This window comes from Aspergillus alliaceus (genome assembly GCF_009176365.1).
Source record: "Aspergillus alliaceus strain CBS 536.65 unplaced genomic scaffold BDW43scaffold_10, whole genome shotgun sequence".
Classification (NCBI taxonomy): Eukaryota; Fungi; Ascomycota; class Eurotiomycetes; order Eurotiales; family Aspergillaceae; genus Aspergillus; species Aspergillus alliaceus.
Window position 1 is genome coordinate 195,351 of NW_022474693.1, and position 17,436 is coordinate 212,786.

Here is a 17,436-nt window from a genome sequence, read left to right on the forward strand (position 1 = left end):
CGCTCTTAGTAGCTTGCTTTCTTAGAGGGTTTGGAAACCCAGCCCAAGTAGTGACATAGCAATACTAGCTGTGGTTAGAATAGGCAAGTTACTTCGCCCATGTAAATACGAGAGACCAGTTGCAGGACGAACATTTTGTAAAGGAAGGTAGTGGACAAGACGTCGAGTTGCTAAGGTGGATCCCAATCTCGGGACCCGACTCGCAATGCCTACCATTTCTGTGCAGCTTCTGCCGATCAGCACGGAGCATTAAATAACCCGGCGTTGATCGGCTTCCCATTGTGGATGCTAGGGATGTTTTTTTGGATCTGTTGGGAGCTATCTCAGGGCCATTTTTGATTATTTATCACCCCACGTAATGATCTTGTTGCCTTCAAAGACAGGAAGATGAGAATCGCAATGAATATCACATGCATACCTTATTAGCAAATTTCATATGGAGTCAACTAGTTGGGTGGATCCTAGAAGGGTTCATGGAGGCCCGCATATACATATATGCTGACCACCATGTTCGCTAATGCCTGGAGTAGAACACTTCAGCGACTTAGACACTGTCACACGCATGACCATGGCTGAGAAACCATCATATCTCACAACCAAGATTGGCAAATATGCCCTGGGAGCGAATCGAGGACCTCTGACCCAGGAGTATGGAGACGAATCTCAGGTCGCACATGTCGAGCTGGCAGATGCTAGCTCGCTAAAGGGCAGAGGGAAAATGCGTCGGCACTGGACTCGGTTTTGGTGCTGTTACTTGATCGGAGCCATTATCTTCTTAGCTATTTTTCTACCACTGTTGTATGTTTCACGGACTTGTATCAATCCCTCGAGTCATAGCTGATGCAAGCAGTTTCACTGTCGTCATCCAAGCAATTTCCCAGCGTGTGATCGACAACGCATCTCTCGTCCTAGTGGAAGCTAAGATCATGCAACCCCGGCCAGAATCAGTCTTGCTCAGCATCCAAACCGCACTCAAGCTCACCGTCGACGTCCCCGTGCGCCTTGACCCAAACGTTCTCCACTTATTCAACAATGACCAGCCGGGCAATAGTACGTATCTAAAGGTCTACAATGATGCTATAGTTATCAATGGGAATACGAGTATTGGGGTTCAGAACCAGCCGAGTCCAGTGAATCCCGAGCCATGGAAGCATTATGTTCGCAGTGTGGTCTTCGAGCCACATGCACCGCTGTCGGCTTTTGGAAAGACCAACATATACTTGGGCAAGCTGAAGAGCCATATCTCAATGAAGAAGGACCTCCCTCAAAACAGTAAGTGTTGATCCAGGAGAAGACGGCTGGAAAATGGGAAACGAAGAGGATATGAGCTAAGGTTGTAGCCCTCAATTCATTTGCAGGATTTTCGATCGACGACCCCAAAATGCTTTTCCCACCGCGAGACGACGGGGTGAATCTGGTTGCAAATGCCACATTACCCAATCCATCGGTCATGACGATCGAAATTGTATGTACCTACCCTTCCGGACTATCGAACGGAGAATTAACTGAAAGCTAGGGAACCATAACCATGGACTTAAAAAGCAAGGATCTCGTAGTAGGGAATGCAACCATCAAGAACCTGACGTTGCGGCCCGGAAACCACTCAACACCACTTGAGGGGGTGGTGGATATGCATACAATTATAGAGAATCTTCTGCCTCTTCTACAGGCACAAGGAAGCTCCCTGCGGAATGGGTATCTTAGCCTCGATGCTGTCACGCGAGAAGTGGTATACGATGGCGCTGTGATCCCATACTACACCGAAGTCATGCATGATTTGGTCCTTTCGGCGAAGGTGCCCGTCAATGACTTGCTCATCAACTCAGTACAAGGGATACTACATGATAACAGTTCCGATCTTCAATCTGTCCTGGCTGACATCAGGGATCGGAATGATACGAAGGGAGACACCCTATCAAAAATTGGTATTGAGTTTCAGTGAGGATATGAGAACTTATGAGACCCCGGGTTCAGATAATGTTAATAGGATAATATATGATGACTTTCAACGGCGCTGTTACGGATAGATTTTTATTAATATAGTCTCTGTCTTTTCATGGCCTTAAAGCTAGATATCAGAGCTAATGGCGGCTCTATTCATAAGCTACCGCCTAAGTAGGGATTCTGGAAACATATATCTGGCGAGAAAACATATAGTTATGGAGACTTCGAGATACATGTCCATTATGCTGAACCCAGCGTTTCGCAAGACCCGCTTGTTTGCCAACGACACATTGGGCGTAGACTTGATTACAATCCTAATCATGAATAACTGAATGTACAGTACATACGAAAGGTTTACACGATACGGAGGCATTTATATGAACACTCTATTACACTTTCTCCGTCTCTGCCCGTATCGCTCCATGTTTCTCCACCACAGGGTAGGGCCAGTGGCCGTCTGCCAGTACATTGGTTGGACCATAAAAGCGCACTAGGACAACGGGCAGTGTTAGTGACAGCTCATAATCGCATTGTGCATTGAGCATGAACTCACAAGTGATAGAAAATTCACCACCCTTGGCAGGCGCAGGAAGCCAGCTAGATAATCTGTTAGTTGTTTGATAACCCGCGACTCAAGGTTGGGGCAAGGTTACTTCGCTATCTGGTTGCTCGGCGGCGAGACATCGGATGGCTGTACAAGGATTCTAAAGGTTTCGTTTTTGGCATCATTGGCATATACAAGAGAGCCGTCATCGTAAATCAGACCAGACCGATCCCCAAGGGCGTACCGGTTCAGATCATTTGACACCAGATACTGCTGGACGTTGTAGATCGTGATGCTCCAGAATCCACCGTCAGCCAGCGGTGGTTTGCTGTTGAAGGTTATGGTATAAGCTTCATTGGGGCCCAGTGTCAGCGAGCTTCCCTTTTGATACGAAGGGTACAGAGCTTCCGTGGCGACAAGTGCGAGATAGCCGTTCTTCGCTACATAGGCTCGCATGCCATAGTTGGTGTCGTAATCGCCCTGACCGGATGGACTCAGTCCGTACCAGTTATTCTTCAGGTTGATTAGATTGCCGGGTTTGGTTGCAATCGCACGGACGTTCTCCCGTGCCTTTTGAGCCACGGCCGTCAGGTTTGTCACGGTCGGGTGGTATTGGCCATTGTGTATGCCGGCCATCTGAAGCATGCGATCTACGTGTTGCTTGTCAGAAATATTCCGAGGGGGACTGAACGGCGCAAAGCGAGCGCATAGCTGCATGATACGGGTGGGAATATCGCGGGAAAGAGACCCATTCAGCATTTCCATAGTCAGCTTTGGTGCTAAACGAGGACCATGAGGACCCTTGCGAGCGATGCGATACAACGCCGTTTGGTTCTGGATGGCGTGGACCTTCTGGAGGTCCCGCTCACCGTTCTTCAGCAAGATCCGACCGACAAAGCCCCCATATGGTGTCGGGGAGGTAATGATGCCTTGATACCCGTCACAATTGTCGTTGCCGCTCGCTGAATGCTCACCACACGAATACACTCCTGGTTTGCGTGCTGTATCGTTCTCATAATGAACGAGGTATTTCCCTGGAGGACTCTGATTGATGCTTCCCAAGTTTGCATAATTGTCGCCGTAGCTGATCAGTACGTCTAGAGTAAGCGAACTACTTCTTTACCCCAATTATCGATGGAGCATACACATCATAGAATGGGAATACCCAATAGCGGTCAGTGATCGGAGGCACCTCGATCACCAGATCATGACCCGAAAGGTCTAGGACCGCCTGCGAGTACAGCGTATCAACATTTGGACGCACAACGGATTGGTCATCGGGGGTGGCTGGCTGTCGGTTGTGTTTAAGGCGGTTTGTACCCTGCTCATTGGACACGGCGGGGAGGGCGAATTGAGTGTATGGAAGCAAAGGGTAGCTGTACTATGGGCTCTATAAGCTTCGTCGGGACAGGGGAGTGAACATTTAGCTTACGATCAAGGTAAACTCCGTGGCTGTCTCTGTCGTCGCCATGGCTGACGCTATTGATATCGCCATGGCAAACACTAGAAAAGTGACTTTAGGCCTAAAGCAACACATAATTTCGTCTGTTCCTGGCTCCCTTGACCTTTTCCCCGGCTGCAAAAGAGGATTTCTTGCTCAACTATATCTACATTTCTGACTCATCAATGCCGAGGTAATTCGTCGGGTAACGTTTATCCAATTGACTCGGAATGTGACATGGAATAGAGTTATTCTGCCATGATATCACGACATTTTAGCTTCGGAAATCGTCTGAAGTTTATGGATTCAAGTAAGCAATCATCATAGCTACTGACTATAGTCCAGCATTCTCAAGACATGCATTCCCGTGGACCCACCGACTGTTTCAGTTCTGATTAGTTCAGGGGCTTGGATTCTAGAAGAGCTTGATTGCCAGTCTGTCCAATCCCCTTCCCTGGAGTCGAGTGCCTAGAAGAGTCTATGTACATATAATCATACGGCGATATATTTTTAGGTATTTTTTTTTTCCGTTTAGAAAATCCCACAGCGTTCGGCGATAATATCAGAGAGCTATAAATAGTGTAGCTATTAGGGCTATTCGAGCCTATGCCAAGAGTTTACCCGAAGAGACGTCGAAAGATGAGAAATTCTTTCTAGACTAGTTTGGCTGACGTCGAGGGAGTTCTTGGCAGAGCCGAATTTCGAAGTGGAAACCCGAACATTCCGACATATCAATGCTGACCGATCAATGCTGACCGTTGACGCGTATCTGGCTCAGAGGGCACAATATCCCAGGTAACGGAAGAGGAGGAAAACAGCTAATCGGCCGGAGCCCCAAAAGCACGAGGAAAGGTGGGAAAGGAACGAATAATAATAGCAGAAAAAAAAAAGGGGAGCTAGCTAGCCCCTGATATATCCCAAACAAATCGCTAGTCAGACCAACTAGATAAAACCCTTGCCACAATACCCCCTTTGCAACAGAGAAGACTTTTAGTTCCTTAGCCAGTTCATCACCATGGATCCGGCAACCTTCAAGGATCCGAACCTGACGGTTCAAGATGTACTGGTGTTGGATACCCTGCTGGCAGATGTGGATGTGCGGAAACGGACCAACGGGCAAGGTAAATGCACTAGCTATTGCTCTTTACCCTTATCTCTGGATAGTCTCGGCTAATGTTAAGCAGTGCCCGCAAATATGGACTCAGATGGGGCCAGCAACGCGATCAAAAAAATGAAGGCGCTGAACGATCCCGGCGACCCGGAGTTCGAGCCCACGCTCTTCGTTACTTGGGACCTCAGAGATCTGGTTCGCCTTTATCCTTGGCTAGACAAGTGGGTCTTGCAGCCCTACAGGGAACGCGCAAGAAAACTTGTCCGAGTTGAGACGGATGTAGTCATGATCACTCATCTCCTACTATACTTCACCACCTCTGTCCCCAGTGCAATTCTTCTCTTCAGCCACTTCAGTTGGATCCATGGCGTTCTCCATTGGATCATGCAGACCTACTATGTAGGGACATATACCCTCATGATGCACCAACATATACACATGGGGGGAATCCTCAAGAGCAGATATCAATGGTTCAATACGATCTTCCCGTATATCACCGACCCCTTGATGGGACACACCTGGAACAGTTACTACTACCATCATGTCAAGCATCACCACGTGGAAGGAAATGGACCCGATGACCTTTCGTCAACCATCCGGTATCAACGCGACGAGTTACGCGACTTCCTCTGCTATGTCGGCCGATTCTTCTTCTTCATCTGGCTCGAGTTGCCCCTCTACTTCCTTCGCAAGGGAAACATGCACTGTGCGTCCAGGGCAGGATTTTGGGAGATCTCCAACATGGCTACTATCTTCATCCTATGGAATTACGTGAACTGGCGCGCAACCCTGTTCTGCCTAGTCCTCCCACTCGCACAATTACGCATCGGCTTAATGATAGGAAATTGGGGCCAGCACGCATTGGTGGACGATATCGACCCCGACTCTGACTTTCGTTCTAGTATCACTTTGATCGATGTAGCGGTAAGCAAATTCTCCCCGTATAGTCCCAGAGATAGTCAACTGAGTCGAGTAGAGTAACCGCTTTTGCTACAACGATGGCTACCATACATCCCACCATCTCAATCCTCGCCGTCACTGGCGTGAACATCCCGTGGCCTTTCTGCAACAAAAGGACCGCTATGCGAACGAGCATGCGCTCGTCTTCCGGAACATTGACTACATGATGATCACCGTCCGGCTCTTGCGCAAGGATTACAAGTATCTCGCCAAGTGTCTGGTCCCAATTGGCAATCAGATCGGCATGGATGAGGACGAGATCGCGAAAATGCTGCAGGCCAAGACGCGGAGATTCACTGAGGCTGACATTCGGCGTAAATTTCCCCAGAAGAGCCAGGTTCAGCGATGAGAATCTCAAGGTGAGTGTGAGTGCTTACATGGATATCCCCTGGTGGATATGAGGAGCTTGTGAAAAGCACTTTTACCTATCGCTCTGCCTGGGAGTTGTAGCCACAACGAATATAGTCACGGGCTTGAGACGCTGCGAAAGGGCTGTTCCAAGTCGACCGGGGAGGGTGGTTTCCATTCATAGTTTCTAGCGTCTGTTCACTATGACCATCTTTTTGTTGGTCTTCCAATTGTATTCAAAGGGCACAAGGTGGTCCACCGGCCTGTCAATGATACTATTAATACAATAGATGAGTGTGATGTTCTCCCTCCTAACGGTGCGGACTGGGCTGCCGGACATCCAGCCTGTTCCCCATACTTCCGTTCTCACTGGGGGCCTGATCGTAGGTCACAATGATCTCTTGTGTTTGCCTGATGCCTGGGCTGCTGAGAATACTCTTAGAACTATTATCGTCCCGTCTATCAGGGAGAGTGATGGGCTCGTCACAGTAGTAAGGGTCACGGTTCCGGAATCCGGACAGCCTACGACGGGTCCGACCCTTCTTAGCGGAGTTGCTACAGTTGTTGTATGAAGACGGTTCGTCGCTTCGATTGTAGGATGAGTGCATCCGGACAAAAAGTACGCGGAGGGAAGGAATTGACGCGGCGAAGATGGTGAGACCCGTTTCAGCCGACGCCCATATGAGAATCTCAGAGCAAGCATCTACGGTCGCATTAGAACAGAAACGGAGGAGTGAGACGAGGTAAGGTCCAGGGAAATGAAAGAGATAAAGACTTACAGGTGTAGTCGGCCAGGTTCGATACATTGGTGAGCTTCGTTGTCTTGATAAAGGCTGTCGCGGCAGCACTGATCAATAATCTGTCAGTCTCGAGTTTATCGCAGTTCGGGGGAAATCCAGGTCGGCATACAAGATACCCAAACTCATGGCGATTGCGATGCCTAGTTTCTCGCGTCGTCTCATTTGGAGCTTCCAGATCACCAACCACGGCAGCAAGGCCAGGATGAAATCCATACAACCGGAATAGGCTACAACTTTCGTCAGTGAACATATCTATGGCCGAAGTGTATCATCGATCGTACCTCCGGCGGTGAGCGCAATCGTTTCGAAAATATGACTTGGCCAGCAGTCCGCCGTGGGCATGAGCTCCGAGTTCCAGAGCGCCTCGGTCGGTTTACACTGGAGTAAGTAGCAAATGGCGCAGAGCCACATGATGATATTCATCGAGATAATGATGAACCAGAGAATAGCCTTCTGCCAGGTGCTCGTCACAATTCGCAGTAGGGTGATAGCGAAAGAGGTCTTGCTCAGCACACAGCTGATAATGGCAATGACCATCCCAATGTATATCAATTTCAGCGCTCCGGGTATTTTAGATGGGTCGTCGATATTGCCAGCATGCTTTCCGATTACTCCCATTTGCACGCCTCGGGTAGTGAGACCTGTATAGACAAGTAGAAGTACCTGTTGGTTCTAAATCAGCTAAGTAATAGTGGAGCAGGGCGAAACGCCAGGATCACGGACCAGTGCGAGACATATTACCAAGTCATCCCATCCAAACCCTCTGTTGAGTCTGACCTTACAATACATCCGAAGGATCACAATCAGAGCCGGAGTCGAGACGAGTATCCAGCACACGGCCAGAATGGTCGGACCCTGGTCGTCAATTGGTGTCGACGGCATCGTTCATGAAAAACTCCGGGGGCGTGTGTATAGGAAATCCAAGGAACATCCAATCGCGAAACAGCAGGGACGCTCAACCGGGGCTGAATGGCCGCAAAGTCTGGAACAACTACAGATGAACCATGACTATAGTTGCTCCTGAAGGATGAGGCGAATCATCGATCTACGCGAAGAACCGACTTTTATGCTAGGTGCCGGCGTTGCGGTCTTTATTAAAGGGCTACGCAAGGCGTAATTCTATCTTGGACTTTTGTTTTACCCACCCACCCATCCCCCCATTCTTTCTTTCTCTCACTTGTTTTCGTTCTTTTTCTGTTTATAGTATGGTTTGACGGATGTCGATCCTCCTCAGTCTATTTTTCTTGAAAACGGGAAGAATAAAGAAAACATGACGGCACTTTCCAAGGCCGCTCCCATGCCGTGTACCTCATTTGTGAGTGGCTATTGGGGGCAAGGAATCCCAGCTGGACGAATCAAGGTTGATCAATATCATATACTCCGCAGACGCTATTATGTGCCATGAGAACGTTTGAGAAGCTGCGACTAATCAGCAAGAGGCCATTATGCCTGTCAAGGCCCACTGGATGGCAAATTAAAATAGATTAACCAATACATTTGATTGAACAGCGTTGAGGAGGTTGCATTGACAAGGGTCAACAGCTGTCCAGAGCGTTCTGACAAGCGGGTCGGACCTTTTTAGGGCTCCACCTCTAGCTTCACTAGAAGGACTGCCAAACCAGCTAACGAATGACCTCAACCTCACTAGGACTGGTGACTACTACATGACACAATCGACACCATTAGTGGACAACATCTTGGTCGATAGGAGCCTTGACCCCTGTCGATAGAATTACGACAAGTGCATAGTATGTCCACACGGGAATATCTCGGGTAAACCCCTACATAATCGATTTTGGTACACCTGTAGCAGCCTCGACGAAGGATTCGTTTGGAGGTGATATGGGCACTTTCCCAATGTACTCTCTTACATGAAACAAGTTTGCGAATCATGAAAGCCAGTCCTGTTGATAATGCCCCCGCGCTGAAGGCACCTGGGTTGCATAACCCGCCCCTCCCTGTGGCACCGGGGAGAACGACTAGGTAGCCTGGAATAGGGTGGATATTGCGCGCCGCATAGGCGTACTGTACAACCGTTTCCCCGTTTGTGGAGCTCTTGCACCGTGCTGCGTTGGCCCGGGAGTGTCATATCATTTCTTCCTCCCCCACATCTCCCTGCCCGACATGGACTATATGTACCCCAAGGGTCGACAGGTCAAGCGACTAGGAGGTGCCTTTGGGACTGCATACCTAGTGCAGTGCACTGAAACAAATCACCAAGCAAAATGTTATCTATCAACGGGCTAATGACCGACCTAGGGTTGGCGATCAGTATACTCGTCGTCTCCCATCTCCTCTGGAACTATCTGTCTTCCCCTTTGAAGTCTTTTCCGGGGCCTTTCTGGGCCAGTTTCACCAATCTGTGGCGTCTCCACGATGTCTTCAAGGGCCGATGTGACATCACGCACAACCAACTGCACCGTAAATATGGCGCTGCGGTGCGGATGGGCCCCAAGGTTCTCAGTATCTCAGACCCAAGCGTCATTCCCCAGGTCTTCAATTCCAAGAATCCATGGATAAAGGTGAGCAGGCCTTTCTGCCTTGGCCTCTGATGATTTCCTTTTAACAGGCCCCACAACCAGAGTAATATGTACAATGTGAATGATGTGGTTGTCTCCGGAGTGCGCCTAAAGAACCTCTTCTCGCATCAGGATGAAAAGTGGCACTCGACGTACATCCGACCGGTGAAGGGACTCTATTCGATGACCAAGGTCCAGGACATGGAACCAGGTGTAGATGTGACCATTAACCTCTTCATGGATAAATTGCGGGAGAGATTTGTCGGCAAGGCCACCCCTTGCGACATGGCGGATTACCTCAACTTCTGTATGTTAGCAAGAATATTTCCTGGATGAGCAGTACTAATAGAGTGCCCCGCCTAGTTGCATGGGACGTGATGAGTCAAATCACGTTCTCCAAGAACCTGGGAATCTTAGATGCAGGATCGGACTATCAAGGCTTCCTGGGCCGATCGAACAAAAGTCTCGACTACTTTGCCTCGGTGGGTTCATTCGATCCCACTCGTCCACCTCGCAGCGACTGACCCGTGCAGGTCTCTCAAATGCCCTTGTTAGACTTGGTCCTAGACAAGAACCCAATCGTGCGTCTCGGTCCACCCACATTTGTGTGGGCCAATATCTTCAGTCTAGAGCAGCTCCAGAAACGTCTGAGTGGTGGAAGTCCCCCTAGCGGTCACGCTGACTTCCTCGACAAGTTCCTAGAAACCAAGGAGAAGTATCCCGATCTGGTAGATAACAACATGATCGTTACCTATCTCTTGTCCAATACTCTGGCCGGTAGCGATACCACCGGTAGCGCCATGTGCTCCGCGCTTTATCATGTCTTGAAGCACCCGCACGTCCATAAGAAGCTACGCGACGAACTATACTCCGCCAAGCTCCCCTTACCAGCCAAATGGAAGGACCTCCAGAGCCTCAAATACCTCGACGCCGTGATGCGAGAGTCCATGCGAGTCAACCCCGGTGTCGGCCTCATGATCGAGCGGGTTGTTCCCCAGGGTGGATTTACCCTGCCCGATGGGCGTTTTATCCCCGAAGGCACTATAGTCGGCATGAACCCCTGGGTAATCAATAAGAACGAGGGTGTCTTTGGTGCAAACCCCGACACATTTATTCCGGAGCGTTGGCTGCCAAGACCTGGCGAAACTGACGAAGCCTACCAAGCACGATTCTCGAAAATGAAGGGCACCGACTTTACCTTTGGGGCTGGCCCCCGAATGTGTATGGGCCGGTATCTCTCCCAGCTCGAGAGCTATAAACTAATCGCGACTCTCTTTTGCACCTTTGAGGTAAGTGTTCCTCCCCCCCCCGGGGTGATCGCAGCGTTTCCCTAACTGGGGATTTCTAGATGGAACTTCCTCGTCCGGATCATCGGTGGCATGTCACCAACTCGTGGTTCGTGAGACACGAGAGCATTCCTGTGCATATGAGGGAGCGTGCGGATCTATCTATCCACGTTTAATCTTATATATTTGCCCTTTTCTTATCCTTTACGCTTCTACTATATTTATTATTTTTGACGAACAGAGCCGCCCTCTATGAAATCGAACTACACGTTTACAGGCCCACTTCGATTTGTTTTCTTTTTGGTGAATTATTTCGTAGCAAGCCAGAATGGCCAATTCCATCTTCAATTGAGACCTGTTTGTCACGGAGGCCTCTTGTCAAACATAACAATCGATGCACCCAGCCAGCCACCCAAGCCATAGATAAATTTCCAACTGCTGTCTTGAGGAGAGTAGGGGCCAAGGGCCAATATCTCCGATAGTTCCTTTTATTTACTAACGTGGTTGGTATCAGGCAATAGTGGATCAGCCCCCGCACGCCCCAGGTCCAATATGATAGATCCAGAGTATGTATTTATCTATTGGTTTTCTTTCCGGACCTCGCTTGGGTGGCCACATATTCTCAAACAACGAAGTTCTAAATCTGGTTTCGGCTGAGCAGCGAGTACCTTTGTTGAAAGGCCCACTTTACTCCCGGAATGTCCATCCCCTTTCTCCATTGGGACCGGTGCAGATATTAGTGTGGGATAGTTGCATGTCGGTGGGTCCCAATGAATTGATTCATCAATTGTAGAACGCCGAGACAAAGAAAATCCAGAGGGACAAAGTTACGTTCATTCACTTCTTGCTACATTGGGTAGCGAGTTGTGAGGTGAAGCACTGTTGTCTATTTTGGGTACCTTGATGCTCTACAATACCCGGACAGGATGCCCCAGATACTGTTAACCTATGCAATTTCTATATGTTGAGCGGGCGAAAACATGGTGCGAGATCTGTCGTACTCAGACCCTGGTAATATGCTCGGAACTTGAGACGAGGCCCAACTACCGACCACCACTCACCATGAACCAATAAATATATTTATGAAATGCTCTGTGAATTATCGCGTGAGCCACAGTGGCCTTAGCTTGCTTTCTCCTTTGTCTCTCTAACCCCCTCCTATGTTGCGAACTGGCCATTTGACGACCCCGTCCCCAGTGGTGACCAGTGTCCAATATTGGATGGCTGGACCGTTCTCGACCACCACCAAGGCAGAACCCATATTTCTAACTTGGCCGAAAAAGCCAGGTCCTGGATAGACATGTGAGTGGAAAGGAGATCGAGATACCGTATTCGAAATACTTAGACTGTGTGGCAATATCCAGAGCCACAGTATGTAGATGTGTGTAATTCCTCTTTGCGATAGCATCTCTAGTTGTTTTACATATTCCCGGCGTGTTCTATCTCCCAATATGCCTTTGAATGATTCTCAAAGAGTCAAAACACGAATATTTGTAAAATACGCCTCATTGAATGAGTACCAAGAGATTGATTACGTGTACTTCAATTGTACAAAATGTCTCATGGCCAAATACACCCAGGATATTCACAACTGCGTGTTGTTAGGCAGCCCCTTGCTCATAGTTACTTCCTCACACACAATCTCTTCATCTCTGGGGGTCTCAGAGTCATGATATGCTTCTCCGGGCGCGACCTGTTCAAAGGAATATTCCTTCTCTTTCACGTAGCGCATATTCCGCGTCGGCCAGATGGAGCAAATCACGATATACAACACGAAGGATGTCATAAATGAAAGAATCCAGGCAAGGTTCATCATGTGTGCAGCAGCTGTAGATACTGTAGCGCCAAGCTGACCACAAAACCCCGGAAAGGGGAGGGCAATGCCGACGATGTAGGCTGCCACGGCTTGCAGATTCCATCCACGATGGTAGTAATAGTTCTCATTTGCTTGGTTGCCAGTATATAACGAGGCGACGAAAACGTTCCCCTTCGTTAAGAGAAAGTCTGCACATATCAGCGACCGTGAACAACCTTCTATATAGAGGTAGTACGAGATCCGAGAGACTTACAGTCGGACAGCATGATAGCAACAACACTGGCCTAAACAGCTGTCAGTGAATTGTCTATTAGCCTTCGAAATTAGCCTACGCACCATAAAAATACCGTACCCGCCAAGGAAGGTCTGAAACTTGGCCGCAGACGCAAGGATCTTCCAGGGACACACTGCCCAAGCGAGCAACTGGGCGAGGAACTGACCCCGGCGCATGTTGATGTACGAAGGGAAGAGCATGGCCGCGTCCGATCCGAACGAGATCATATTCGCGGCAATGTTGGTTCCTAAGATCTGCACCAGCCAGGCAAATGCGCAAAGAAATACGGCGAATCGGGTCTTCGGTGACCAGTACGTGTCAAGAATGAGGCTGAGCATGTCCCATTGATTCCTATGCGGAGTTAGCAAACACCCCGGTGGACAGAGAAGAGGGGGGAGCACCAAATGTCGGTGCCGTATTTGACATTGACGGCGCTCGTGGACAGAATTCCCAGACTAGCAGACAACGTTACTGCAATTGGGTTCACAGCCTGCGATAGGGATAACGCGAAGATGTGTCAGCTCTACTACCTAAGCCACGTTCAAGGCAGTGCAGAACGTACAAGTTGCGTCCAAACAGGGGCATTGCGGCTGCGAGCCCAACGAGCAAAGTCAGGTTGGTTCGTGATCAGAGTTGCAGTGTTCCTACTTGACAGTCAACATGGGAGGAGTATTCGGGCTAGCCTAGGTGAATATACCCCAGACCGCTATTGATGCCAGCGAGGATCAGCCACGCTGTCGCACTGGTTGACTGTGATGACGAAGAGTACAGACTCCCTATGCGACCATTGGTATCCACCATGGCCCAAATGAACAAGCCAAACATCGATGGCAATGAGACGGCCGTTTTAAACCAGAAGAACTTCCGCAGCTGGTATGGCCGGAAGTAGCAGAATGGCAAATGAATTAACCAGCAGAGAAGAAATGCGATCATCAAGGACGTGCTGATACCGATACTCTCTGGGAGCCGGTTGCCGATACCTGTGTAGTGATATCCAAAGATTGAGCGCAATATGTTGGACATGTACTGCGCCCCGGAATACACTGGGACGGTTACGATGAAAGTTACATTCAAGATCATGGATATCACTTACGCTGGACCGCGTACCAAATGACGGCCATGACTGCTCTGGCACCGACGAAATAGTAACTTCCCCACATGCCAAAGACGCTGCGTGCGACACAAGGGAAGCCAATGTGATAAACACTGGCCGCCCGGGAATTGAACGCCATGGCGATTGACGAAATAGATTGTGAGATGAAGATCACCAGGATCGAAGCCCACCAGTTGAGTCCGATCCCGACCATTGTCTAGCATAGTCAGAGAATGTTCTAGAGAGCGATACGAGAGCATACTGATCCCAGGGTCCAGTTCGTGAATGAGATTGACCAGTAGAAGGTCGCATAATTCCACCAGTGCCACGCTATATCCGATCAGTTCGTCTGGGCGCGTGAAAGAGAAAGGGGTCGAGTACTCTGCTTCTCAAGAGGTGTGGGCAGCAGATCTAGGGATCCATGTTTAGTTATCGATTTCAATTAATGCCCCTTCTGCAACTTACCTTCGTTGACCCACCGCGAGGCCTCAACATTATCCTGCACAGGCCTGAGCTTGGTGCTCTCCCGGACATGCTTCGCGAATCGTAACATGGCTGGTCACTCCAGAGGGTGTATTGCTGCAACTTCAACGTAAAGTAGGCTACACAGGTATATCCCTAGGCACACGCACCTTGTCAACGACGAGGGGTTCCCACTGCTTAAGTAGTAAAAGAAGAGCGCTGGACCTCTTTGCACGATCTGGTGAATTAGTGATAAGCCAGAATAACTGAAGCCAATAGGTTAGGCTCCGGACCATGCAGATAAGACAATAAGGCGGCGAATAAGATGTGTTTATGAAACGTCAACAATGGGGTTCACGATTTATCAAAAAGAACGGGACTTAGGTGCATATTCTGTTTGCTTTCTCATGATTATCTGCCTCGTGAGTTATGGTCAGGTCTGATTGTGCGCCCTCAGCAAGGTACAGTTAGAGCAATCATGTATCCAAACATACTCAACACTACTCACTCCTCTTCATTCGGGGGTTGGTCAGTTCAATTATCCCATTTATCTCTCTCTCGGGTACACTTTTCAGATACTCATAGCAGACCCAATCAACAGCGACCATTGTCCTTTTCGAGTTAACCGCGATGCACTCATTTCACTACACTAAAGAAGGCTTAGGATGAGATCTAACCATGATATACACCTTATCCCCCAGCCTATCCCTCCTAATATCGGGGTACTGTTTCCTAATCCCAGCGGGAGGATACAGTTTTGGTGTTGGTGAAAAACGGCCAGTATGTCTTCCCAGGAGTATGTCGCTCTAAGTCTGGTGAGTCGTGGCCTATATTTCATAGTGAAGGGTGCTTACCTCCTAGAAAAGAGTCTTTATTACTCGTTCTAATAGCAGGTCCGTACGGTGCTGATTCCATTAGTTCAGACATTGTTCAGAGACATACTCCACCGGTGAACCTACCGATTAATGGGATATTAATTCCAATCTGCCCAACATTGACGCGTTGCTGAAAGGCTTTGGCGTTCTTACCACTCGTAGTGAACATAGAACAAGAATTACCATCTGTATCATGTCAGTGAGCTTGCGGAAACATTGTCACCACACCCGTACATTGATTGTGATTGATCAGCTCGATCGCCTCATCCATCGTCTCGACCTCCATGCAGATTAAGACTGGGCCGAAAATCTCCTTCTGATAGCACTCCATGTACGTTTCCACTCCAGTCAGAATAGTCGGACCCACAAAATTCCCGTGAGGGTATTCCGGAATCTCCACGTCCCGTCCGTCTAATAGAAGTACTGCCCCTTCCTCGATCGCGCGCTCAATAAACCCAGTCACATTTGCCGTCGCTGTTCGGTTAATCAGTGGCCCAATCTTAGCCTCCACACCACAGCCGACGAGCATGGACTCAGCCAAATCGACTAACTTAGGGATCCATTCTCGGGTGCTTCCCACGAATACCGCGACGCTCATCGCCATGCATCGTTGCCCCGCTGCCCCAAAGGCACTTCCTGCGATCGCAAACAGGGTTGACATTTCATTCGCATCCTCCAGGACCACTCCGTGATTCTTGCCTCCACACTCGGCCTGAATCCTCTTGTTTGAATTGCGCGCGAGGTCATGGACCTGCTTCGCAGCCGCTTCAGAGCCAACAAAGCTCACGGCCTGCACCGCGGGCTGGGTGATGAGCATCTGCACGGCGGCCGCATTTCCATGGACAATATTGAACACTCCAGGTGGGAATCCGGCCTCAATGGTCGCCGTTGCTAGGAATGATGAGGCCGATGGAGCCTTCTCTGATGGTTTTAAGACCACCGTGTTTCCGGTAATCAGTGCATACGGCATGGACCACAAAGGGATCATAAAAGGGAAGCTGAACGGAGTAACGGACATGCATACGCCCTAAAAGCCCCTGTCAATGTCTCTCATCGGAAACGAGCTGATGCAGGCGGACCCACCAATGGCTCGTAGAAGGTCTGAAGTAAGGTAGGGTCAGATCCCAGATACATGCCGGCCATTTCGGGGCCTATAGAACATGCGGCATGAATGCAGTCAAGACCGCGGAAAACCTCTGCCTTTGCGTCTGCAACGGTTTTGCCCACTTCTCGGCAAAGACATGTCACCTACCCACCCGAAGTAGCGAAATACGTCAGTCATGGAGGTCCAGTGTCACTGTATTCGGTTACGGGGTCAGGATCGTACGATAGCCGGTGTCATCTTCCTCAGCACATCTACAAGATTCAGAAGATGCTCTCTCCGCGTTTGAAATCCCAAAGCGGCCCATTCCGGCTGTGCTGCCTGGGCCACATCGACCGCACTTTGAATCTCTTCACGAGTACTCCCCGGTACCCTAGATACGAGACGTTGCGTGGCCTCCGCCAGCATTAGCGGATTATACGAACCGGGCGCTCTGCCGTCTTCGCCTTTCGGCAGGTCTCACCGGGTCTAGGACACTGGTCCAGTCCTTTGACTTGGACATCACGCGTGTATTGTTGATGAATAGATGCAACACCGTAGGGCGCGACTGGGTACTCGCTAAGCTTAAATCATTATCCGATTCAATGGACCCAGCGCCGTTGCATTTGGCCGGACTCGATCCGGAACTGCACGCCGACGGATCATCCTAGATAGCCAGGACGATTTCTCTCAGTGTCACCGCAGAGATCAATTTGTTTAGCATAACATACCCCATCTTGACCGGCGGTATGATTGCTGGACGACACAACTGTATCGTCGCTCGCATTGGAGGCCTTTCGGCCAAACGGCGTGTACCGTACCCGACGGGAGCGAGCCACGGCCTTTGGCATTTCCTTGGTTTTGCTAGGGAGCACGGAAGTG

The 17,436-nt window shown here is 49.5% G+C and overlaps 7 protein-coding genes across 7 annotated transcripts; 3 read left to right on the forward strand and 4 right to left on the reverse strand.

Moving 5' to 3' along the window:
* Positions 1–568: 568 nt before the first annotated feature.
* On the forward strand, positions 569–1,942 carry BDW43DRAFT_317859 (DUF3712 domain-containing protein; the record flags this gene model as incomplete). The annotated part of the gene is made up of 4 exons (XM_032048598.1): positions 569–798; positions 851–1,272; positions 1,341–1,465; positions 1,517–1,942. 4 exons carry the CDS (start codon positions 569–571, stop codon positions 1,940–1,942), a joined length of 1,203 nt encoding a protein of 400 aa, XP_031902738.1.
* Positions 1,943–2,333: 391 nt separating this feature from the next.
* BDW43DRAFT_317860 (uncharacterized protein) lies at positions 2,334–4,277 on the reverse strand (the record flags this gene model as incomplete). Its single annotated transcript, XM_032048600.1, has 6 exons — positions 2,334–2,434; positions 2,498–2,541; positions 2,598–3,572; positions 3,634–3,869; positions 3,921–3,991; positions 4,265–4,277. The coding sequence occupies 6 exons, from the start codon at positions 4,275–4,277 to the stop codon at positions 2,334–2,336; spliced, it is 1,440 nt and encodes a 479-aa protein (XP_031902739.1).
* A 412-nt stretch (positions 4,278–4,689) lies between these two features.
* BDW43DRAFT_15669 (fatty acid desaturase) lies at positions 4,690–6,599 on the forward strand. Its single transcript, XM_032038545.1, has 2 exons — positions 4,690–5,964; positions 6,017–6,599. The coding sequence occupies exons 1-2, from the start codon at positions 5,125–5,127 to the stop codon at positions 6,347–6,349; spliced, it is 1,173 nt and encodes a 390-aa protein (XP_031902740.1). The 5' UTR covers positions 4,690–5,124; the 3' UTR covers positions 6,350–6,599.
* A 1-nt stretch (position 6,600) lies between these two features.
* On the reverse strand, positions 6,601–8,030 carry BDW43DRAFT_317861 (uncharacterized protein; the record flags this gene model as incomplete). The annotated part of the gene is made up of 5 exons (XM_032048601.1): positions 6,601–7,051; positions 7,128–7,195; positions 7,258–7,375; positions 7,430–7,811; positions 7,872–8,030. 5 exons carry the CDS (start codon positions 8,028–8,030, stop codon positions 6,660–6,662), a joined length of 1,119 nt encoding a protein of 372 aa, XP_031902741.1. The 3' UTR covers positions 6,601–6,659.
* A 1,343-nt stretch (positions 8,031–9,373) lies between these two features.
* On the forward strand, positions 9,374–11,129 carry BDW43DRAFT_317863 (cytochrome P450; the record flags this gene model as incomplete). Its single annotated transcript, XM_032048602.1, has 5 exons — positions 9,374–9,670; positions 9,731–9,974; positions 10,031–10,149; positions 10,201–10,956; positions 11,016–11,129. The coding sequence occupies 5 exons, from the start codon at positions 9,374–9,376 to the stop codon at positions 11,127–11,129; spliced, it is 1,530 nt and encodes a 509-aa protein (XP_031902742.1).
* A 1,177-nt stretch (positions 11,130–12,306) lies between these two features.
* BDW43DRAFT_15722 (permease for cytosine/purines, uracil, thiamine, allantoin-domain-containing protein) lies at positions 12,307–14,858 on the reverse strand. The gene is made up of 10 exons (XM_032038550.1): positions 14,602–14,858; positions 14,518–14,547; positions 14,399–14,466; positions 14,137–14,353; positions 13,741–14,086; positions 13,606–13,687; positions 13,445–13,533; positions 13,106–13,394; positions 13,023–13,053; positions 12,307–12,957 (listed from the first exon to the last, which is right to left on the reverse strand). The coding sequence occupies exons 1-10, from the start codon at positions 14,687–14,689 to the stop codon at positions 12,539–12,541; spliced, it is 1,659 nt and encodes a 552-aa protein (XP_031902743.1). The 5' UTR covers positions 14,690–14,858; the 3' UTR covers positions 12,307–12,538.
* A 472-nt stretch (positions 14,859–15,330) lies between these two features.
* Positions 15,331–17,405, reverse strand: BDW43DRAFT_308720 (methylmalonate-semialdehyde dehydrogenase; the record flags this gene model as incomplete). Its single annotated transcript, XM_032046556.1, has 8 exons — positions 15,331–15,404; positions 15,453–15,503; positions 15,558–15,659; positions 15,708–16,500; positions 16,557–16,721; positions 16,801–16,971; positions 17,039–17,221; positions 17,286–17,405. 8 exons carry the CDS (start codon positions 17,403–17,405, stop codon positions 15,331–15,333), a joined length of 1,659 nt encoding a protein of 552 aa, XP_031902744.1.
* Positions 17,406–17,436: the final 31 nt, after the last annotated feature.